Raw genomic sequence first — 25576 nt, 5'->3', positions numbered from 1 at the left:
AAATGAAATCTTAAATAGAAAGAGGACAGAAAATCTTGATTGTCATAACCTGTCCAAATTCCTAAAATCTTGAACATTATGATTTTGGTCTGGCCAAAAAGAAAGCTAAGTGGAAAGAGTCTGGGAGATGAATATTTGATCAGGCATCTTCTTTGACCAGATCAGTTTCCGCCGATGTGTTCTTCTGTGTCAACTTGATGTCATCCAGAAAAAAAAAAAAAAAAAAAAAAAGACTAATGGACAGATCACATATTTTGACCCAAGTGCCTTTAGTTCACCACAGTCCATTAAATAAATGCTATAGATGGAGACAACACAAAGAACATTTGAATAAACAAATTCACTCTGAGCTCTTCAAAGTTCAAGGTAATTGTTTAGGAAATTCAGTTCAAATTTGTATTGCAAAAAGCCTTTTTAGTCTAGCCAACAAAGATGACCTAGAAATATACAGAGATGTTCCAAGCTACTGTCCCAATTAGAGATGAGCTCTAGATTTGAGTATTTGAGAAACTATAATATGATCTCTTGAGACAGGTCCTCCAAATATAGAACATGCATGCAAAATTAAACCCAAACAAGCCTTCGATTCATCGATTCATGTAGATATATGCAGCCTCTGATCTTAAAAAGCATTCACATACAAAGACACCCATCTTCATTATGCAAAACGGTAGAAACCAGGTTTGTGAGAACTAACATCTTAAGGTTGATTCAACATTTTCCTTATCTTCATATTGTTTGCACGGCGTTCTTGATATTCTTCCTCATGCTTAATTCGGAAATGAGCAAAGGAAACCTGAGAGAAGATCACAATGTTGCAGGAAGTTTACACTACTGTGTCGCCTCGTTCAATCCCATAGAAATAGAACGAACGGTAGAATGACACGTAGCGTGACAATTGGGTTCTCAAATGGGCGGGGCTTATGGGGAAACATGCGGACGCTTCACCGTGTATTGTTTTTTATTAGATAATTTATTAATCATACAAAATATTTTATGTATTTATTTTATATAATATTTATTCAATATAAAATAAAACATTCATGTTTAGAATGCTTTTATCTGCAACTTTATACAAAATGAATGAATGAATGAATTATCTATAAATAAGTTTAGCAGCTGACAATATAGAGTATATCAAATAAACACGAATAAGTAAAAGAAAGAAGGCATGAGGCGCTGAAAAGAAGTGTCACGTGACTCCTTTTACTTTTCTCATCGCTAGTCAGGATGGACCAATCACAGCCATTCGTGATGCTTGGACTCGCATTTTTTTTTTTTTTTTTTTTTTTACAAAATAATAATTTTATAGAGATTGCTGAAGTGGATTTGCATTTTGTAGGTCAGCAACAATTCTTTGTATTCAACAAATTTAAAAGATTACACGTTTTAGCGGTCGTAAGCATTCCATAAAACAAACAAACAACAACAACAATAACAAAAACGTCTTGAGATTTGAATTGACCTCAATAGAGGATCAGGCTTTTAGAGCCGCGAACCGCCCCCCTGCGGTAGCCAGCTTTATAACCTATAGGAAGCACTTATGAGCTGGTAGCGTTTGCAGCCATTCCATAGTAAGAGTGGATCACTATTTGGCACTTTTCTGTGCGTGTGAGTACTCGCCTATCTGTGTGTATTGGGCAAAGAAACGGGAGAGGGCTTCGGTGGAGACTTCAAGCAACGGGGTGGCTTATTCTTCTGTTTTCCCACCTCCTGGCTCCGGCGACAGCTCGAACGCTCTGATGGAGGCGGAAAGATCCGGCGGGGTGGCGGGTGGAACGAACCAGAGCCCCGCAGGAAGCGGAGCGGGGCGCAATCCGAACGGGCCGAAGGCTGTGCTCGGTCCCGCTCCCACCGCAGCAGCGGCCGCCGCGGCCACCGGGGCGATGTCTGGAGCCTCCCAGCCGCGAGATCCGCAGGACGGGGACGCGGGCCTCTCGTTGCCCGGGATCTTACATTTCATCCAGTATGAATGGAGCCGCTTTCAAGCCGAGAAATATCGCTGGGAGGCCGAGCGAGATGAGCTGAGGGTAAAAAACGGGGTTTCTTTAATCGTTTGTTTTGGTCTCTTCCAGGCGGATTCCTTGAGGAAGAGCTCGTTTACAGATTAGACGCAGGAAGAAGTCAATATCGCCTGCTATTATCGTTGATTAGATGTCGTTTTGCGATTACATCGGATTTAAGTATTCATACAGAAAATATAACTGTAAAAAAATGACCCTTTTGCTGCACACCCATAACGTTACCCATCTTAGGATGGGAATCGATTCTGGATCTGATTCATCTGAACGATTCTAATACCGTAGCGGATCTTTCAGTGTTTTTTTTTTTAGATAAACACAAAATAAATAAAAAACTAAACAAATAAAAAAACATTCAAATATACAATTCATATTGTGTATATATACTTGCGTCAGCAGTTTGTTGCTAATGAAGAGATCAGATTTTAAAAGCAAATAAATGCAATGCATTAACTGGTCGTAACTATATACAAATAATTACGTAATTATTATATAATTATAATATAATATTATAATAATTATAATTAATTATTTTTTTTATACATTTCATTGAAACAAAACTCATACTGTGTATTTTTAACTACACGTTGTGATTTGAACATTAAATGAATAAGTCCACGCTGGTTGAAATCATGTGCAAGTTTTTGCATAATTTCGAGTAGGCCAAACTAATAAAGGAATAATTCACCCAAAAATGTCAATTCTGTCATTTACTCCCCTTCAAGTTGTCCCAAGCCCTTATGAGTTTCTCTTTCTGTTGACCACAAAAGAAGATATATTGAAGAGTATGGCTTACCAAACAGTTGCCGGTCCCCATTGACTTCCATAGTTTGGAAAATGAAATGCAATGGAAATCACCAGAAACCCACATTCTGCAAAGTATCTCTTTTGTGTTCAACAGAAGCTCATACAGGTTGAGGGCAAGTAGATAATGAAACCATTTAAAATTGTTGGGTGAATTGTCCCTTTAAACTTGCAGTTCAGAAAGTGTGTTAAATGAATTGAGGAACTGAAACCAAATGTGTGTGTTTTGATTCTTCATAGAAATAAGCAGCTTGTTTAAGAGTCATCTGATACGTTTCATGTTTTTGATTCACAAAAAAACTGCTAATGAGTAATTTGCGCATGAATTGAACTAAATTGGTTGCTCTACAAGTTAGATTGACTAAAGAAAAACCAGTTGTGTTTCTTAGTTCATTTCTATTCAAACATAACGGTGGTTGTTTACTTTGTAAGATTTTGTGTTTTATAATTATAAAGAGTCATTCATTCTGAAATCAGACTACACTGATATTTTAGCTTGATTGATTATACAAAACATTTTATACAAGTCATTTGTTTAGGAATCGGACTGCACGGGTTATGTTCATTGTAGGCGTTTTTATTAAAATATATTAATGTATATTATTAATATATTTAACAATAGAGGTCATCTAGGGTCAGCACTTTTTTTTGGTACCCGTACAAAAAAGCCTTTTGTACAGTACACTTAACTTCCTGTCCTTCAACGATTGCAATGCTTTTCTGTTGTTTAGCTTCTTTCTGAACCCTGACGTTAAGTGCAAGATAATAGAATCAAGGCAGTTCAGAGGCAGCTCTGCCAAATTTACATTCGAATAAATGTTCTAATAATAATTGAATTTGTGATGTCATGTGACCCAATTGACTGCTACTACTTTTGTAAATTGCGAAGCTGCTGTTCAAGGCATGACGTAATGCAGTCCTGCTGGAGAATTAAAGCAAGGTTTTTATTTTGTTTATGTTTTCTCAGTCCCAAGAGAGCCGATCTGTGTGTCTAGCACAATTTCGTCATTTAGTGCCATTACTTGCATCGTATTACAGCATCTGAGAGATGCATAGCTCAGGTTATTTTATTTGAAACCTAGAAACATCATTTCTATTAGGAAAGCTTGCACTCACATCAAGAACATGTATAGAGAGCGGAGAAAAACTGTTTAGACTGAGGATTAGGGATTTGCCCCTAATTTTTTTTTTTGAGTTCTGGACTCCACTGGCCCAGTTTGCAGTAGATCTTGGCCTGAGAAAAGCTTTGCAATTAAGTGACCCCATTCAAACAGAGCCTGTAGTAGATTATATTAGGAGTTGCCAGTGTGCTCTATAAAAGGACAGGCCTTGTGGCTCTCATGGATGTGTTCTTCTGCCAGGCCTCTTCTGGACATGCCCATGGAAATCTGCAGACTTCAGGGACCAACTGCTATGTTTTCCATGTCACACACACACATTGTTTTTTGACTTGGCCTATAAAAGGGTGGTAAGGGACAGATGTAGTGTGAGAGTAGCTGCACTCCCCCTTGGTGTCCCCTGCCGTGGGGCATCACATTCCCTGATGGTTTTATGTGGGACACCTGTGCCATTGTGTTTCCTTTGTGGCGGGCAGAACATGATCGTTCAGGTATGACGTTATGGTTAACTAAAACTATCAAATATAAATATTAATTGAAAAACACATTTTAAAAATTTTTTGCCTTGGCAACTAGCTTGAAATTTTACTGTTAGTAAATATAAATGAATAATTAAACCTATAATAAAAGTAATATTTAAAATAATGGTAATAACACCAATAAGAAATTTGTTAACTAGTGCACCCAAAAATGAAGATTTGCTGAAAAAGTACTCATGCCCAGGCCATCCAAGATGTAGATGAGGAGTTTGGATTTTTTTTGTAGAAATGTAGCATTATATCACTTGCTCGTTAATAAGTTCTCTGCAGTGAATGGGTGCCGTCAGAATAAAAGTCCAAACAGCTGATAAAAACATCACAAGTAATCCACACCGCTCCAGTCCATCCATTAACATCTTATGAAGCGAAAAGCTGCATGTTTGTAAGAAACAAACCAATCGCAATGCATATACATTACATATACATATACACACACAAGTTGTTATTATTATTTTGTAGTCATATCAAATGGGTCTAAAACTGCGGGGATAATGGCAAGAGATTTAAACGACAACAAAAAACTTCTCTGTTGATTTTATGATTACTGAAAGGTTTTGAGTGGTAATAACTACAATCACCATTAACTATCCATTTTATAATTAGCATAGTCAATAAACATCTAATAAGCACTATTTGTCATTATTACATCTCTTGCATGTAGTTTAATACTGATTTTTGCCACATAGTCAGGAAAATATTATTCATGATGTAAATCTTTACACAAGAGACGCATCAGTTTTACAACAGGTAGCTTTACCTGTCCACTCCCTTACTGTCAATATAACTTTGTATTGTCAATGCTACCTTTTTTTGCATTTAAGCTTCACCAAAGGCTGAAAGTCAAGGTTAGCCCATCTAACTGAACAGAAGTGGTATAAAAACACTTAGTCATTTTCAGATGAATGAGTTCACAGCATTCATATATTCTTAAAAAGGCTTGTCCCAGAAAGCGTCTGCTGCTCTGGTTGTTGGACTGAGTCTCAAAGGGGTGCTAATGTGGAGAGAGAGAGAGTTTGTATGTGCCCTTGACCTGTTCCCACCCACAGGAAGTCATGAGAGGGATGGTCCGCCATATAAATGTGCCAGTGTGGTTATAGCGGCCCATTCCCTTAACTTCAGTGGCCAGAAATATTGTGTTTTTTTGGAGCTTGTACCGAGCTTGTGTAACTAGAACTGTCTCAGTTCAAGTAGAAGTATTACACTTTTGCTGCATAACTCTTCTAAGCCATCAGATTTATGATTGTTCCTTTTTTGTTGGTGCTGAGACTAATAATGTTTTGATAGGTAGGTTGCAATAATAATTTCCAAGCAGTATATTTTCTAGAATGACAATGATATCAGATTCCCAGTCATTGTGTGACTAGTATCCCAGTTTCAAAGGCCGAAAACATGGGCAATTACTTACCTTTGTGAAAATGTCAAAGTGTTCCAAAAACCTGCCATAACAGGTTGACTGCCCACACCATATATATATATATATATATATATATATATATAAAATATAAAAAAAATATTCCCTGGCCTGACCACAGCCTTAGTTGTTGGTAATTTGGCATTTCTGATTGATGTGGAATTTAAGGTGGACTCTAGGGGGCAATTGAGGCCATTTTCAATGGTTTAAATGGTTTGTGGTTTCTCCGACTTCATAGTCTCTTTTCTGTCAACATATTTGCCTTTTATGATTCTGGTCAGCAGCAGTCTAAAATAAAGCTTGAGGATTTGCCGGTCTTTAGTTATCCGTTGTGCTCAGAATGTCATTGGTGGTGGCACAATCACGAGGCTTCAGCATATAACCTTTCATTTTCTTTCAGATACATCTCATTTGAACCCTTACCTTATTTATATCTGTCTCTTTCCCTCTGTGTCTGTCTGTCTTCCTGTGCTGGTGCTGCGCTCTCAGACTCAGGTGGCGTTCCTGCAGGGTGAGAGGAAAGGTCAGGAGAACATGAAGCAGGATCTGGTGCGGCGAATCAAGATGCTGGAATACGCTCTGAAACAGGAGAGGTGAGCCGACACACAGATGAGCCTCTTTAGCCCGCCGTATAATGTGAAACCAATGCTCAGTAAAAACACCATAAAACATTACAAAAACGTGAAAAAAACTGGATTGAAACGCAGTTTCAATTGAATGAGCCATGTTAAGCTGTTGTTAAATGTCAGTTTTTTTTATGTTCTGTTTTTGTGTGTGTGTGTGTGTGTTTTTGCTACTTTTGTTTTGTTATTTTTTTGTTGAGCTACTTTTGTTTTATTTTTCTGCCTTGTTCTTTTTTTTGCTACTTTTCAGTTTTATGTGATTTTTCTGCTTTGTTCTAATTTTGTTTTGTTACTTTTCTGTTTTATTTTGTATTTTTTTCTACTTTGTTCCAAATTAATTATTTTTTTGTTACTTTCTTGTTTTAATTTGTGTTTTTGCTTTGTTCTGTTTGTGTTTTGTTACTTTTCTGTTTTGTTTTGCTGTTTTTATGCTTTATTCTGTTTTTGGTTTGTAGTTTTGTTCTGTGTTTTTGTTGACTGTTTTCGTTCTGTATTTTTGTTTCTATCTTTGTATTGTTTTTTTGTTGTTCTTATTTGTTCTTATTTTATTTTCTGTTATGTATTAGTTTTGTTCTTTTTTGGTGTTGTTTTGTTCCATTTTTTTGCTCTACATTGGATTATTTTTTTGTGTTGTCTTGTTTTTCTGTTTTACATTTTTTTCAGTTTAACTGTTTGAGGGAAGATGCTGTCCTGAAGCACATTGTGAGATCTAAGGATGTTTTCAAGAGTTTGTGTGTTAATCACTTATAATCTTGTCATTTTGATCCCAGGGCCAAACATCAGAAGCTGAAAAGTGGCACTGACCAGAGCCCTGGAGAGAAGAAACCAGAGACAGAAGCTGAACCAAGTAACACAAAAATTTACCTATTAAACACATGAACTTATGAAACTTGATGTGATTCAAATTAATCAAAACATATTAATCATGACCAGAACAAATACTGTATGCTGCAGGTTATATGGTTTTTTTGTGTTTGGTGATATTATTCTGTTTCTCACAGTACCCAATGGGCCTGCAGATTCAGATTCAGAACCAACCAATCAGATGCCTTGGAAGGAGGGCCGTCAGTTATTGCGCAAGTCAGTGTATTTTGTTTGCATTCATTTTCAGATTTATGTATCCAAAATATTGTGCTGACCCTGTGCATGTGGTGTTTTTGTCCATGCGCGTGAGCAGGTATCTGGAGGAGGTGGGATATTCTGACACCATCTTGGACATGCGTTCCAAACGTGTTCGTTCCCTGTTGGGTCGCAACAGCCCAGAGGTGAATGGGCCTCCTCCTAGCGAACCGCCTGCAGAACCAGAACCTCACAGTGGAGGAGAGTCACTACTAGTGCGCCAGATCGAAGAGCAAATCAAACGGTAAGAGCAACACACATTTAGACATCTTAGTTTTTAAGGGATAATTCACCCAAAAATTTAAATTGTCATCTTTAGGAATTGTGGAACTTTAATCGAAATGAAACAATTTCTCTTATTAAAGGCCACTCTCTAAAATCACAATTACACATGCAGTGATAAAATTTTTATAAAATCAGTTGTCTACAAAACCATGCTGTTTTATCACTTTTTTATTTTTATTTTTCTCAAATAATAATCAATTTAACACCCATTTATTTTTCATTTATTTGTGTGATATTATGAAAAAACACTGAAACAGTTCTAAATTTACATTCTAATTGGATGAGCAATGTTTAAAGCGTTTGTAAAATTTATTTTGGTTTTGTTCTTTTTTTATTCATTTCTTGTTTTATGCTTTATTAGGGCCCGAGCACTGCAGTGCGAGGACCCTATTGGAATTGCTATTGGAACAAATTAAAAAGTGTCAAAAAGTGTTAAATAGGCTGGCAACATGCTAGAAACATAAAACATGCTAGCAACACTTAGCTAAGTGCTAAAGCATGCTACTAATGCAGTGAAAAAGGAAGTTGCTGTAATTCAGGCAAGCAATGTCCGATCTGCCCCAAACTTCACACGTTTGACAAGGGTCTTGTCCTGAACACATCAACATGCCCATATTCGGGTATAGTCATAGCGCCACCTGCTGGCAACAGAAAGTGTCATGTTTAACACTTTTATGCACTATTTGCAACACAGTAAAATATGCCATTGTGTGCTAATCATGCTAGAAATATTCTCAAACATGCTAGCAACACTTACTATGTGCTAAAGGATGCTATTAATACTTTGAAAAAGGAAGTTGTTGTAACTCATGCATACAATTCCCAATCTGTCCCAAACTTTACATGTTTTATAAGAGTCCTGGCCTAAACGCAACTAAATGCCAATATTCAATTATAAGTATAGCGCCGCCTGCTGGCAACAGGAAATTTCTTATTTTATATTAACTTAAACATGAGGTGTCTGATCTGCCCGAAACTTTGCATGTTTGGTAAGAGTCCTGGCCTGAAGACATTTACATGCCGATATTAAGTTATAATCACAGCGCCACCTGTTGGCAGCAGGAAATGTGGCAGAAATATTTACTATTTTATAAGCATATGGCCCAACGTTCACTGTTCCTCCTATGGGCACCGGGGTAGTGGTGAGCCCGAGTGCGAGGGCCCTTTCATCGCTGCTTGCAGCTTTAATTTGTTTTGTTCCTTTTTTGTTTTGTTTTGTTTTTAGTTGAATTTTTGTGTGTGCTTGATTCTTCTTTGTTCTGTTTGTGTTTTGTTTTTGTAGTTTTCTATATTTTTATCTTATTTTGCAATACAATTTTTTTCATTTCAGTTTTGTTTTATTTTACTTTGCAGATTTCCCTCAGCTGAAGGCTGCTATAAACACACACGTTTGACTGCACTTTGACTTGTGTTGCTTAACAACTGCAGACAGCATTTTGTTAGGATAATGCAGTATGTTGCTTGGTCGAGGGATTCTTTATTCCTTTAATTGTTCCTAATAAATATAACTCCTAACTGAACATTGTGTACTTTATCATATTGTTGTTCCTAGCAGTTTAGACAAGCAATAGTCCACCAGAGACTTGAAAGGGGTGCTCTAATATCATATAAGTGTTTGCAAGGCCATTGTTGAAACTATAGTTTTTGCAGTTATGCTTCTTGTGGTAATCATGAAGATATATCTCTCCTGCAGGCGTGCTGGAAAAGAGAGCTCTAAAGAGCGGATGGGCAGCTCTGTCCTGGATAAAATTTCTTTCCTTCGTGGCTGTGAGGATGACGATGAGGATGACAGTGACGAAGAAGAGGACTTCCAGGGCATGACTACAGACTGCATTGATGGACGCAAAAACAAGAAGTCCGGGAGCAAGGTCAGAGTGTTTACAAGAAGAGAAGGTCTGCATGCACAGGTCCTGTTTTGTTTCTGACAGTGTGTCGCCTGTACGCATGCAGATGGGCGGAGAATCCATGACCACCGATCTTGACCCTGAGGATGACGATGATGAAGAGGACTCGGAGGACGCTCTGGGAGAGTTTGATTTCTTGGGCTCAGGAGAGGAAGGCGAAGGGGCGGGAGAAGCTCGCATATCAGGAGACGGCCGTGAATTAGGTATTGGAAATTTGCTCATGAGAAGTCCTACTAGACAACTGGCCATTTCTGCACCTATTTTTGACAGTGGATGTGAGGGTTTCCCTTCCCTTTATTGTCATGCTGTGACCACTCGTTGTTTTCTTTTCATTTGCTTTTGTTTGTAACTTCCTGTTGATGAAATCTGTTGACGGGACCTCCATTCGCTCCTCACGTCACTGCACGCTTGTTTGTTTCCCTGATATTCTCTTCACCTCTTCCGAACATGTCATCATACCTCCAGCAATGGATTTAGTTTTTTTCCTGCTCTGTCTGCTGGTATTTTAGTCCTGCTCTCACTTCCTCTGCCCAGGTTCAGAAAACCGGCGTAATAAGTTGCAAGGCATTATGTCAGATTTCCCGCCCAAACCCGCTCCACCTCCTTCTATCCCGGGCCAGACACGTTCCGGAGAGGGTAAGATTAACCATCCGGCTCTCTGAATACACCCACTTAAAAGAGTCATTTTCTCATTTCCATCGCTCAACCATTACTTTTTTTAATGCATTACGTTTCCCCCCACATTGTAGATTCGATTATATCAAAGTGTTTTATACTGATTTCATTTCATGTTAGATTATATTACAGTCTCACTTATATTATTGAATCATTTTTCATTTTATTAATCAGTATAACGAACGCAAATATTCTTTCTTAAAAATGTCAAATCGGTCTATTTATCTATTTAGATAATTTAAGGATTCAGCCAAACCATCTTTTTTGCCAAGGAAATGACTAATATTTGATGTAAGAAGTAAAATAAAAAATGTCGGCATTTTTCCTCGTTGTATGTTATATTATATTATATTTACACAATTTGAAAGTTATGATCATTTTTATCAGTATAGCAGTGATTATTAATACATTTTTATATTTATTTGCATATTATTATTATTATTATTATTATTATTATTATTTTTTTTTTTTTAATTTATTATTTTTTTTTTTTTTAGTAAAATGCATAAGTCGCCCAATACGTTTCTTAGTGTGGGTGGAGAAAAAAGTAAAATGCATAGTGAGACTACGTAATGATGCATATTACCCTTTTTTCTATGTATTGAAATTGAAAATTTTTTAAAAGCTAAACCAGAAATGCTTGTGTTAATGATTTGGATTATCTTAAGTGTATATCTTCTAGAGACAACATTAAAATACTTGCAAAAAGTCCTTTGTAAACTAATTTGCAAAGTAAAAATGCATTTCAATCACAGTGGTATTCTTACTGCTGTTATAAACAACTATGTTTTTTTTCCCCTTGTGAATCTGTAGAGTGTCTGGGCTGAATTTTCCATTTTTAATTGTTGTGCATCTGTCTGAACTCAAGGGGGCGCTCTTGGATTCTCCTCTGATGTCTTCATTCTGGATGCTGTTGGAGGAGGGGATATGAACCTCGGAGAGCTGGCTGACCTCACTGTTGCCAATGACAATGACCTCACCATTGACGTTAGTATAATAAGTCATCTCTCCTCCTCAACTGAATGCATTTTTTTATCATTTAAAGTGACATTTCATCAAAATTCTTCAAAATCTACATCTCCATATTTCACAATAAAAAGGATTAAACATGCAATCGTATCTGGAAGCATTTCATTCAGGTCCCACTGTACTGTCCCAAGTACTTTTTTAAGACTATAATGAATTGTAGTTTTTCTAAAAGGAATGGTATTCTTTGATGTGATCAGTTGCAGGACAATCGAGAAGAGTTCAAAAAAACGTGGAACCCTCGCTTCACACTACGAAGCCACTTCGACGCCATCCGGGCGTTGACCTTTCACCCCAGCCAGGCCGTGCTGCTGTCTGCCTCTGAGGATGGGACGCTCAAACTCTGGAACCTCAACAAGGCGATGCACTCCAAAAAGTAAGAATCCCATCCTATCCCATTGGTCCAAAACAAGACCTACAAACAAGGCTGAGAAGACCCGTATTTTACTGCTCTCTTATGCTACGTATCTGTTCGCGTAGGTGTCTCTGGAACTGTGTTATGAAATATCGAGCCATAAAAAATTCTTTTAGTGCTGTCTCTCTGCGTCCTAACATGGAAGCCTCTCATTTTTATCTTCACAGAAATGCAGCGCTGGACGTTGAGCCCATTTATACATTCAGAGCACACAGGTGAGTGGGACATGTTTATAATTAGACTGAGATCGAATCGCTAAAAATGAAATGGCATGACCTATGGCTAACATACTCTGCCAAGCGCTCGAGGCTAGATCATGGGGGTTTTAAAACCTAGTGGGCTTCCCAAGTAGCATGTGAACTGAAAAATGAACTGAAACTAGAGATGCGCATTATACTAGTACCATTCATTATTATCTAATAGTGTAGTGAAATTGTAAGTTTAATTGTAAATGTTAATTTTCCCTATATTTACATTTAAATTACCTTTGATTTAATACTTTCTTAGCTATTCTCATAGAAGCCCATTTTCACCATGGAATAACAACAACAACATAAACAAAAAAAGTCAGAATTGTGAAAAATAAATTCTGGATTACGAAACATAAACTCAAAATTGTGAGTTCTAGAGCTAGGGTTGTTATATAAACTCAGAATTACCTTTTTTTTTATTGGCAGAAACAAGCTTCCATAAATCTTTGTAAACAGTAATAACCGGATGACTTTGCAAATTGCAAAACATTGACTTTTTGTACAGCACATTGTAATGTTTAATGCCAAAAAGTGTTAGTATTTTAGTATCGTTTTAATTCATTTAGACAAATTTGTTAAATAGCTATTATTAATGGATTACATATCAACAATAAAATGGTTACCTGCCATGAAAATGTCCCTTCACTTTAAACAGCATTAGCTTTGTTTTTTGGACAATATCATGGTATTCTTTGAAAATCCTTGGAGAGCAATGTTAAATACTGTTCCATATGACTGTTGAAATCAATCAGCCACACAATATATATCAAAGTTTGAGTGTATTACCAGTACCACTACAGTATTTTGTTGTGTTTTTTTAATATGTTGTGTGTGTGCGTGTGTGATTCAGTGGTGCTGTTCTTTCTCTGGCTATGGGAGAGGAAGGAGAATCATGCTTCAGCGGCGGTCTGGACGGCTCCATCCGCGGCTGGAAGATTCCAGACCTTAATGTAGATCCTTACGACAACTATGGCAAGTTACACCGTGTGGCTAAAAACAATGGTTAACCGTTTGTCTGACTGTCCTCTAGAGGGTGCTGACTGTAAATGAATTTGATAACACATTAGATCGAGCTAGACATAAGTGTTGTGTATGACTGTTTTCAGATCCCGGCGTGGAGAGCAGCGTGTTGTCGGGTCACGAGGACGCGGTGTGGGGTTTGGCTTACTCCTCCAGCCTGAAGCGTTTGGCCTCCTGCTCTGCAGATGGGACTGTGAGGATCTGGGACCCCCATAATTCCTCACCGTGTGTGTCTGTTTTCAACAAAGAGAAAGGTGAGGAGAAGATCTTGGGCGTTTGGATTGTTAGTCTTTTCCGTTTGTCCCTCTCACTCATTGCCTGTCTGTCTTTCAGAACATGGGACTCCCACCTCGGTTGCCTTTGTAAACTCCGACCCGTCCCAGGTTGTTGTTTCCTTCGATGGGGGCGAGACTCTGCTTTATGACCTCAACACAGAGCAAAGCATCATGGTCTTGGAGAACCAGGCTAAGGATGGTAAGTGCCAGTTCATATAGGAATAAACACTAACAAATAATGCTCAATAGAAATAATTATATTTATTTATTTTAATTATAAAATAAAATGGTTAGTTAAGTATTTTATTAGACTGACATTTTGGGAAATATCACGAAAAAGGTGTGAAAATTGCTTTTAAATAAATTCATCTTATTTTTTAATATGAAGTATTTTTTTTTAACTTATAGTAATAAGTTATATTAATTTTAATGCTTTGTGACAATAAGCTATACATTTATTACAGTATTTATCATTTTTTATTTTAGTTTAATAAAAATATAGTTGTTTCACCTCAGATGTATTAAATATCACTGTTAAGTTTTACCTGATACAACTTTATTTAAATAATTTATTCAAAGTTGAAATGAACTAAGATCAATAAATTAATTAGTATTTTTCTGTATTTTTCATTTGTCCTTTCATGTTTATGAAACCACTTTAGGTAATTAGTCTTAAGAAATGAAACCTTACTGTAAATTGTTATATCATATTATTATTATATGATGTGCTAAATGTGCTAATGTGCTCAAACACTAGTCACATTTAAATCTAGACTCAAAACTCATCTTTTTAGCTGAGCATTTATTGAATGAGCACTGTGCGATGTCCGAACCGATTGCAATGTATTTTACGTAATGACTTTATTTTTTTTATGTAAAATAATTTTCTATTTCTAACGGTTTTTAAATTCCTTTTAAATAAGTAAATTTTTAAATTATTTTCAAAGTTTTAAAATTGCTTGTTTTATTTTTGTTATTTTTCTTCGTTTATTTTACTTTCTTTTATGTAAAGCACTTTTAATTACCATTGTGTATGAAATCTGCTATATAAATAAACTTGCCTTGCCGATTATTTGGGCTTAAAGGGTTAGTACACCGAAAAATTATGTCATTAATAACTCATTCCAAACCCGTGAGACCTCCGTTCATCTTTGGAACTCAGTTTAAGATATTTTAGAATTCGTCCAAGAGCTCCGGTCCCTCCATTGAAACTGTGTGTACGGTATACTGTCCATGTCCAGAAAGGTAAGAAAAACATCTTCAAAGTAGTCCATGTGACATCAGAGAGTCAGTTAGAATTTTTTGAAACATCGAAAATACATTTTGGTCCAAAAATAGCAAAAACTATGACTTTATTCAGCATTGTCTTCTCTTCCGTGTCTGTTGTGAGAGAGTTTGTGATATCCGGTTTGCGAACGAATCACTCGATGTAACCGGATCTTCTTGAACCAGTTCACCAAATCGAACTGAATCGTTTTAAACTGTTTGCGTCTCCAATACGCATTAATCCACAAATGACTTAAGCTGTTAACTTTTTTAATGTGGCTGACACTCCCTCTGAGTTCAAACAAACCAATATCCCGGAGTAATTCATTTACTCAAACAGTACACTGACTGAACTGCTGTGAAGAGAGAACTGAAGATGAACACCGAGCCGAGCCAGATAACGAACGAATGATGCATCCAGCATCATGTGATGGCGCCGCACATGGCTGCTTCAGTGCTTGGCTCTCCAGTGTTTGTACTGTTTTTGTTCGTTTTTCCTGTTTTTTGTTTAACAAACACGATCAGTTTCACCAGGGATGAACTGCTGAACATTCGGCAGAACACACCACATGATATTTTTCCGGATTTCTATTATACAGACGTTTTACTGAACATTGTTATCGGAGGAGCAGCGGCGCTGATCAAGCGCTTCAGGACGCGCAGATGGGGAAAGCGAGCGGGAGCGCTCGTCAGACTCAGGAAGCGCGGATTTCGAACGCCGTTGCCTAGCATCCATCTCGCAAATCTTCGCTCTCTACCCAACAAAACGGACGAACTCCTTCTGCTCTCTCAGACAAATAAGGATTTCTCTCACTCTGCTGCTCTGTGTTTCACGGAAACCTGGCTGAATGACGCCATACCGGACAGCGCACTCCATCTGCCGGGCTTTCAGCTGTTCAGAGCGGACCGCGAAGCAGAATCAACGGGGAAATCGCGCGGCGGCGGGACATGCTTTTACATCAATGAACGGTGGTGTACAGATGTAACTGTATTAAAGAAGATGTGCTGTCCTGATCTAGAAACGCAGTTTATCAACTGCAAGCCGTTCTATTCGCCGCGGGAGTTTCACTCGTTCATTCTGGTTAGTGTTTACATCCCTCCTCAAGCGCAAGTAAGTCTGGCTTTACAGAAACTCGCTGATCAGATCACAGAAACAGAACAACAACACCCGGACTCTGTTTTAATCATTCTTGGGGACTTTAATAAAGCCAATCTCTCCCGTGAACTGCCAAAATACAGACAGCATGTTACCTGTCCCACCAGAGACAGTAATATACTGGATCACTGTTACACCACAATAAAGGATGCATATCACTCTGTTCCACGAGCAGCTTTGGGACGTTCTGATCACTGTCTGGTTCATCTTATACCGACCTACAAGCAGAAACTTAAATCTGCTAAACCTGTAGTAAAGACTGTGAAGAGATGGACCAGCGAAACAGAGCAGGATTTACAATCTTGTTTTGACATCACAGACTGGAGCGTTTTTGAAGCTGCTACCACCGATCTGGACGAACTCACAGAGACCGTAACATCCTATATTAGTTTCTGTGAGGATATATGCATTCCTACCAGGACTTATTTAACATTCAACAATGATAAGCCATGGTTTACAGTAAAACTCAGACACCTTCGTCAGGCCAAAGAGGATGCCTACAGAAATGGGGACAGGGTCTTGTACAATCAGGCCAGGAACACACTGAACAAAGAGATTAGAGCGGCTAAAAAGACCTACGCTAAAAAGTTGGAAGACCAGTTTACTTCCAACGACTCTACTTCAGTTTGGAGAGGACTGAGAGCCATCACAAACTACAAGACACCATCCCCTTGCACTGAGGCTAATCAACGACTTGCTAACGACCTGAATGAGTTTTATTGTAGATTTGAAACCCCCAACACCCACTCTGACCATCTCCCTAAACAACCATTAACACCTCCTGCAATCCCCCTCTCCATACCTCCTGCTCTTCAAATCTGTGAAGATGATGTGCGCCAGGTCTTCAAGAAAAACAAAAGAAGAAAAGCACCAGGCCCAGATGGCGTTACACCAGCCTGTCTGAAAACCTGTGCTGACCAGCTGGCCCCCATCTTTTCACAGATCTTCCCAACAGATCTCTGGAGTTGTGTGAAGTGCCTTCCTGCTTCAAACGCTCAACCATAATCCCCATTCCAAAGAAACCCAAGATAACAGGACTTAACGACTACAGACCTGTGGCTCTAACGTCTGTCGTCATGAAGTCGTTTGAAAAACTGGTTCTGGCTTATCTGAAGGACATCACTGGACCCTTACTGGACCCCCTGCAGTTTGCGTACCGAGCAAACAGGTCCGTGGATGATGCAATCAACATGGCATTGCACTTCATCCTGCAACATCTGGACAAAACAGGGACTTATGTGAGGATCCTGTTTGTGGACTTTAGTTCGGCTTTCAACACCATCATCCCAACAACCCTCCAGACCAAACTGACCCAGCTCTCTGTTCCTAGCTCTATCTGTCAGTGGATCACCAGCTTTCTGACAGATAGGCAACAGTTAGTGAGACTGGGGAAATTCATGTCAAACAGCTGCTCCACCAACACTGGTGCCCCTCAGGGATGTGTTCTCTCCCCTCTGCTCTTCTCCCTGTACACCAACGACTGCACCTCTAAAGACCCCTCTGTCAAGCTCCTGAAGTTTGCAGACGACACTACAGTCATCGGCCTCATCCAGGACGGTGACGAGTCTGCTTACAGACAGGAGGTTGAGCAGCTGGCTGTCTGGTGCAGTCTTAACAACCTGGAGCTGAACACGCTCAAAACAGTGGAGATGACTGTGGACTTTAGGAGAAACCCCCCTGAACTTTCCCCACTCACCATCATGAACAGCACTGTGACTGCAGTGGAGTCATTCAGATTCCTGGGAACCACCATCTCTCAGGACCTGAAGTGGGACAATCACATTGGCTCCATTGTGAAAAAAGCCCAACAAAGGTTGTACTTCCTTCGCCAGCTGAGGAAGTTTAACCTGCCACAGGAGCTGCTGAAACAGTTCTACTCAGCCGTCATTGAGTCAGTCCTGTGTACTTCAATTACTGTCTGGTTTGGTTCAGCAACAAAATCAGATATCAGAAGACTACAGAGAACTGTTCGGACTGCTGAAAGGATTATTGGTGCTCCCCTGCCCACCCTCCAAGAACTGTACACATCCAGAGTGAGGAAAAGGACTCAGAAAATCACTCTGGATCCCTCACATCCAAGTCACCCCATCTTTGAACTTTTGCCATCTGGCCGGCGCCTCAGAGCCGCAAATACAAGAACAGCAAGGCACAAGAATAGTTTCTTCCCCCAGGCAATCTACCTCATGAACAGTTAAATGTTTCCCACTTAAACTTATGTAAAAATGTGCAATATCCTTATATTTATTTGTTACCCCTCCATCCTAGAACATTCCTGCATCTCACTCAATCCTATTCCATTATCATTTATAGCACAATTGTTTATACACTTATTTATTTGCCAATTTGTAAATCTCCTGTAAATTTTTTTTTTTTGTCTGTGTGTTGTTGTCTCTGTTTACTGGAAGCTTATGTCACTAAAACAAATTCCTTGTATGCGCAAGCATACTTGGCAATAAAGCTCTTTCTGATTCTGATTCTGAAAGACTGTCTCTTTCACGAGTCAAGAACCGTTTCTGTCAGACGCGTCTGATTCGAGAACCGAGGAGCTGATGATACTGCGCATGTGTGATTCAGCGTGAAGCAGACCGACACAGAGCGTCTGAACCGAAATTATTCTTTTGGTGATTGATTCTGAACTGATGCTGTGTTATGTTATGAGCACGAGTAAACTGAAGGCTTGAATCAAGGGCAATCGTCGCCAATGACGCCATTACATTGAACGCAAAAGAACCGGTGAACCGTTTTCTTCAACCGGTTTATTGAAACAAACTGTCCAGAAAAACCGGTTTGCAGAAAAAAACCGAACTTCTCACAAGAACGAGTCAGTCTGTTGTTCGTTATCTGGCTCGGCTCGGTGTTCATCTTCAGTTCTCTCTTCACAGCAGTTCAGTCAGTGTACTGTTTGAGTAAATGAATTACTCCGGGATATTGGTTTGTTTGAACTCAGAGGGAGTGTCAGCCACATTAAAAAAGTTAACAGCTCAAGTCATTTGTGGATTAATGCTTATTGGAGACGCAAACTGTTTCAAATGATTCCGTTCGATTTGGTGAACTGGTTCAAGAAGATCCGGTTACATCGAGTGATTCTTTTCTCGAACCGGATATGACAAACTGCAGTGTTTTGAACTCTCTCTCACAACAGACACTGAAGAGAAAACAATGCTGAACAAAGTCGTAGTTTTTGCTATTTTTGGACCAAAATGTATTTTCGATGTTTCAAAAAATTCTATCTGACTCTCTGATGTCACATGGACTACTTTGATGATGTTTTTCTTACCTTTCTGGACATGGGCAGTATACCATACACACAGTTTCAATGGAGGGACTGAGAGCTCTCGGACTAAATCTAAAATATCTTAAACCGTGTTCTGAAGATAAACGGAGGTCTTACGGGTTTGGAACGACATGAGGGTGAGTTATTAATGACAATTTTCCTTTTTGGGTGAACTATCCCTTTAAGAAAGCCAATATAGGGAAATACTGTTTGAACTTAATATTCTTCTTCTGAGACCAAAAGGGCTTTAATGCTACAAGCTCCAAAATTTAGCAGAGACCTGGTCCCTGAAGTGTAGTTTTTTGCTATATCTTTTCAGACTGATCAGACTTGCAGCTTTTATATAATTAATAATCAAATGTCTAAAATCCCACATAGACTTACATTGCCAGAGCAAAAATGGCCCCATTAGAAGACAATTGCTGTCCATCAGAGGGAGCCACAGGATGAGAAATCTTTCAACTCCACTCTTTTATGTTTTCAATCAATTAAAGTTCAAAATAAACACATATATGTCTGATGTGTGAAAGATGCTGGGGACAGATGACTGATCGGCCACTGATGCGTTCTCAAGAAAGATTCTCATTTACATGTGTTTTTAAGTCTCGCAAATTAATACTTTCAAGTGATTTTACAAAATGAAAGCATAAGTACACATGAAATTTACTGCTTGCAAGATGTTTTGTGTGACAGAGAGACGCGTTGCGTCTCTAACAAAGCTCGCATCCTGAAGCTCCTTCACTCTTGATTCTCTCGGCGCTTGAACTGAAAAATACATACAAGATTATTTCAAGATACATGAAAGCTTGACGAATATCATCGAAAACAGTCATTCATGCCTCAAGTGAACACAAACTGTTGAGAATAAATCTGATTCGGATCATTATATTGGTTTTGTGCATTAAAGCGGCTACATGTACCAGCTGCTGTCTGTCTTTACTATTAATCCCCCCAAAAAGTGAATACACACAGCATTTGTGTGTGTGTGTGTATATATATATGTGTATATATATGTGTATATGTATATGTGTGTGTGTGTACGTTAAAAATAATAGTTCCACACAGCATGTAACAAAAGTAAAATGGTTTATGCATGCTGCTTCATGTTTACCTCATGTCTGTTTTAAGATAATAAAATAGTGTTTTTTTTTTTATCGCCCCCTGCAGGCAGTGAGCTGATTAACCGCGTGGTCAGCCATCCGTCCCAACCAATTTCCATTACAGCCCATGAGAACCGCACCATCCGTTTCCTGGACAATAAGACAGGTTTGTGTGTGTGTGTGTGTGTGTGTTGAGAGCTTTTAGCAATTTTGAGGGCTGTAATATGTATTTTCCAGCCATGGGAACTGTAAAGACACCAGCAAAGCATTTGACTCTCCTACCGTGCAGGCACAATAGACTCCTCAAAGCTGTTAAAAAACCTTAATCGTATCGTGCCAGACACCAGCCTTTACTCACCAGTTTACCGTATTTTCTGGACTATAAGTCGCCCTTTTTTTCATAGTTTGGCTGGTCCTGCGACTTATAGTCAGGTGCGACTTATTTATCAAAATTAATTTGACATGAACCAAGAGAAAACACTACTGTCTACAGCCACCAGAGGGCGCTCTATGCTGCTCAGTGCTCCTGTAGTCTACGTACAGTGAGCAGCATAGAGCGCCCTCTCGGGGCTGTAGATGGTAATGTTTTCTCTTGGTTCTTGGTTCTAAATGAATGCGACTTATAGTCCAGTGCGACTTATGTGTTTTTCCTCATCATGACGTATTTTTGGACTGATGCAACTTATACTCAGGTGCGACTTATAGTCCGAAAAATGCAGTATATAGCAAGAGCACTTGAGGGAAAACGAATAACCTTATTGGTGTGAAAGATTAGCCAGTTAAAAAAAAAAGACATCTGGATTTTGAATCCAGTGGTACATTACCTGCGGCTTTGTTTTCAGTCATATTAGGATGTCTTTATTGATTATAATTTTTATTTTGTATGTGTTCATAATAGAAATTGTGTTCAAGGTAAACTATGTGATTTGAGGATGAGTCATGATGGTTAATTAGGTGTATCTAGATTTTTTAAGCCTTTAAGCCAGCTAAATCCCTAAGATATTATAAAATAAGTTAATATATGAGTAATTTATAAACATATTTGAATGTATACACTGCTCTGTTGTTGGTTAATGTAATAAAATAAAGTTTTTAATAAAATTTTAAAAAGACATTTTAATGATACTTTTTAATTAATTATTTATTAGTTTTGCAGTTCTCTCGTGAATCCCAGTTTTAGAAACCTTGCTTTAAAAGGATGAATTTAGGAACACAAACTTTACACAGCGTATTCCTATTGCTCGAGCCAGAACTTGGAATATCGGACCATTTAGAAACAATATTGTGTATCAAAAACATCTAATATGACCTAATCTTTCCTCCTTCCTCTCGCTGTGGCCACAGGGAAAGTGATCCATTCCATGGTGGCTCACCTGGATGCTGTAACCTGTCTCGCCACAGACCCTAAAGGCACTTACCTCATCTCCGGCAGTAAGTGAATATACACCGACATTCAGTGTGTGACATCAGAGAGCAAAAAATCCAAGCCTTCTGAGCACGTCCATGTCAACAGACCACATTCTCACGGAAATGTGAAAATCTCTGTTGCTAGATTTATCGATTTCTGTTTTTCTCAGGTCATGACTGCTCTGTGCGTTTGTGGATGCTGGACAATCGCACGTGTGTGCAGGAGATCACTGCGCACAGGAAAAAACACGACGAGGCCATTCACGACGTGGCCTTCCACCCCTCGCAGCCCTTCATCGCAAGCGCAGGGGCCGATGCGCTTGCAAAGATCTTTGTTTGATTTTCTCATTGGTAAATGCATATTTAAACACATTAAAACTGGATTAAGAGTGCGATTTGGCTGATATAAGCAAAAATGCATATCATGATATTCTTTCCTTTTATATGTTTATTATACATATACCTTTTAATGAAATATGAATAAAAAAAATTTAAGTCCTTTATAGAACATTGCATAGAACATCCCTCATGTTAAGACATTCTTTGTCACAAAAGTGGTTTACTGCTGTTTATGCATTAGTGAATCAAGCCAGTGACGAAAAACAAATCAACGTCATCTCTTCCTATTAGTAGTGTGAAACCATCTATTTGATTGTTATATATACAGAAAGTGATCAAAGAACACTCTCGATTTAATCATTGGTGTCTATCAGTGGTTGGATTTCAGCATTTTTCCCAAACTTCCATTTTACAGTGCTCAATGAGTCTCTTATTCTACATAATTTTTTTCACTGTTAGTTATGATGAAAGTATTCATGACACTGTGGAAATCGTGTTGCAAAAAGGAAATCGTGACTGAGTTCAGCTACAGTGCAGCTCGGCAACCTTTGATGCAACAGGAGTAGATCTAAATAAAATGCAGTAATCATCACTTTTGACGATTAGTTCGTTAGACATTAGTGTGTCCATTGAAGCCTCGTAGCGACACGCCCCTTCCAATGGAGCGTTCAGATCAGAAATGTAGAAAACAAGCATTTATAGCTAAACCATGAGTGTTTGTGATGAAAATCCATAATAAGATTAGAAGTGTACATCAGGAATCAAAATAATAAAAAAATGCATTTTTTTGTCCCCTTTATTAAAAGAATGGCTCAAAAAATCACTTGTTTTTAAATCAGACTACGCTGTTAGTGATGTATGTTTTTGTTTGCAACCATGAGGGCAACTCGCTTCATATTTAATTCACTCACAATAGTAAACATAGAGTGTCAACTTTTTCCAAAAAGTTGTCCTTATGGTCTGATTTAGTTTTTTATGTTTGGCGCAAACCAGCAAAAAAGGATGAAACATTTGCATGACCTTGTTAGTAGTCATCATAGGTGTGCAAGCGTTTGTATGTTCACATGTGATGCCGGCAGCCTTGAGCTAATTTTTGCTTTTTTCTTCTCAGGGGATCCACTCTCACTACTGGGCCACAAGAGTGAAACGTCGAGTATACACACACACACACACACACACTCACTAAATGACGGGAACAATGTTAAAGGCACACGACTCAATAACCCATCATTTTTTATGCCTCACACATTGTGATACAAACTCTACTGCTTTAAATACTAATGAGTTTGCTGCTCATGTCCCAATTTCAGTTTTAGACTACACTAATAATAATCTGCATGGTGTGTTGGGAAGGATGTCCAATCTGTTGACGGATGGACTCATGCAAACACACACACCTTAATACAACTCACACCCTGGATTTTAATTTCATGCTCTGTTGAGGATGTGAAGGCTCTCGGTAAACAAGACCTTACACAAGCCTGCACATTGTCTCAATGTAAATTGCATTAGTGCTAATCTGTGAATTAATGTCCTCGCGTAACTGTTGCCTAGTAACGTGAGGCAATTGATGCATTTCATTCCAAAGACTGCTTTTGATTATTTTTTTTTGGTTGCGTTTTAGCTGCAAGTACAACACAGCTTTACCTTTAGCCTCACAGCTAAGAGCCTTAGTGTTTCAGCCTTTCGTAATCAGTTCCACACATCTCATTCTCATAACGAGTACACTTTGAACATTTTGCAATCATCATCTTCATTCATATCCGATCAGGTGGCGTTATCCATAATAGTCGGGTGACTGTTGAGTAGTGTATTTATTGTAGTATTCGGTATCGGTTGGAAGACTTTTTGGGAAGGACTGCAGTTGGATGCATAACTGATTTCTTTATATATGCAGGATATGCTGTAAATAGCACACTTAACTCACAACCTTGGTGCTAAGATCTCCTCTGAATCAGGGACCTGGTCATGACGGGAGTCGTAAAATATCAAATCTCCATTGACGCCTGCCATTCCTCAGAGTCATCGTATACGGTTCTTTGGCATTTCCGAAATACAGCCCGAGTGTCAGGAGTTTCGGAGTGTTTCTGGTGTGCCGAAGTGGCTTTTAAAGGAAGACTCCACATTTTTTGGAAATAGGCTCATTTTCCAAGTTCCCTAGAGTTAAAGAGTTGTGTTTTACCATTTTTTTTTTATCCATTCAGCGGATCTCCTGGTCTGACGGTAGCACTTTTAGCTTAGCTTAGCATAGATCATTGAAACTGATTAGACCGTTAGCATCTCACTCAAAAATTACTAAAGAGTTTCTATATTTTTCCTATTTAAAACTGGACTCTTTTGTAGTTACATTGTGTACCAAGACCGATGGAAAATGAAAAGTTGTGATTTTCTTGGCCGATATGGCTAGAAACTATGGTCACACTCAAATCACAACCTTTCATTTTCCGTCACTCTTAGTACACAGTGTAACTAGTCAAGTTATTAGTAGGAAAAATATATGAACTCTTTGGTCATTTTTGAGCGAGATGCTAACGGTCTAATCAGATTCAATGATCTACGCTAAGCTAAGCTAAAAGTGCTACCGCCAGACCCAGAGATCAGCTGAATGGATTCGAAAATGGTAAAACTCAGCTATTTAACTATAGGAGAGTTGGAAAAAAAATAAAATAAAAAGTGGAGTGTTCCTTTAATGTTTTTGTCAGGGTATTTTTAAGACGATAAACTCCATATCCAAGCTGGAGGATCTTTGGTTGATGATTGTCACCAAATAAAAAAATTGAAACCAACTGCAGGTCCCAGTGTTTCAGTACAGCTGTACCGTCAGTTTCTGAGTTTTTGGACATCTTTGATCTAGACCCAAGTCCTTTTTCCAAAAGAGTGGAGAATGAAGCAAAGCTCAAAAAGGCATTTTAAGTGATGAGAAACTAGTGCCCCCTAGTTGTCAGTTGACTTACCAAAAGGTCAAAGCCCAGTGTTGAAACTTGGACAAATTCAAAAAGTCCTCTTAATGGGTTTTATGCTGTTAGTCGTGGCAAGACACAAGGTTTTTCAGAGAAAAGCTCATATGGTCTCACTGAGTGAAAATAAAAAGGTTTTTTATTTTTTATTTTTATTTTTTAATTGGCAAGGAATAAAGATGCAACTCTGAAACTTTTTGGGGGAAACCAAGATGAGATGAAGAATCTAACCTGAATCTGATCTTCAGGTTTCTTAGTTTGAGGTCTGGAGATCAGAGGTCACATCTTGTATTAGCCAGTTTCCGTTTTGCTGGGTTTATTTTTATCCTTTACTGGTTTTCCGTGGTCATAGACAAGTGGCCGGAAGGCAAGTCAAAAGCAAAAAAAAGACTGATGGGCCATAAAGAGCGCTCTTGCATAATGAAGCCATGTCAGTTCTTAACCAGACATCCTCCATCAAGAATCAATCCATCCAACCAACTCGGAAATAAAAGGTTTCCTACTTGGGGGTGGGATTTTTGGCAAGGAAAAGCTCTTGGAGTGATTTTATTAATGGACAGGTTTATGTCTTGTCACTTGTTCAGTATCAAG

General features: G+C 38.5%; 1 protein-coding gene across 1 annotated transcript; it reads left to right on the top strand.

Annotated features, from left to right (window-relative positions):
- Positions 1-1504: 1504 nt before the first annotated feature.
- Positions 1505-24634, top strand: LOC132122919 (striatin-4-like). The gene is made up of 18 exons (XM_059533424.1): positions 1505-2030; positions 6383-6486; positions 7287-7363; positions 7518-7596; positions 7694-7879; positions 9614-9788; positions 9871-10027; positions 10359-10460; positions 11368-11486; positions 11726-11901; positions 12108-12155; positions 13042-13163; positions 13298-13465; positions 13545-13685; positions 20350-20448; positions 21627-21713; positions 21860-22040; positions 23140-24634. The coding sequence occupies exons 1-17, from the start codon at positions 1743-1745 to the stop codon at positions 22027-22029; spliced, it is 2298 nt and encodes a 765-aa protein (XP_059389407.1). The 5' UTR covers positions 1505-1742; the 3' UTR covers positions 22030-22040; positions 23140-24634.
- The last annotated feature ends 942 nt before the right edge of the window (positions 24635-25576 follow it).

This window comes from Carassius carassius, chromosome 41, assembly GCF_963082965.1.
Source record: "Carassius carassius chromosome 41, fCarCar2.1, whole genome shotgun sequence".
Taxonomy (NCBI): domain Eukaryota; kingdom Metazoa; phylum Chordata; class Actinopteri; order Cypriniformes; family Cyprinidae; genus Carassius; species Carassius carassius.
The sequence above is the reverse complement of the archived record's forward strand: the minus strand, read 5'-3'. Positions and strand labels throughout refer to the sequence as shown.

Coding starts and splice junctions, on each gene's coding strand:
- LOC132122919 (XM_059533424.1), top strand. CDS start 1,743: ATGGAGGCGGAAAGATCCGGCGGGGTGGCGGGTGGAACGAACCAGAGC. Junction 2,031..6,382: donor CCGAGCGAGATGAGCTGAGG/GTAAAAAACGGG, acceptor CTGCGCTCTCAG/ACTCAGGTGGCGTTCCTGCA. Junction 10,461..11,367: donor CCAGACACGTTCCGGAGAGG/GTAAGATTAACC, acceptor TCTGAACTCAAG/GGGGCGCTCTTGGATTCTCC.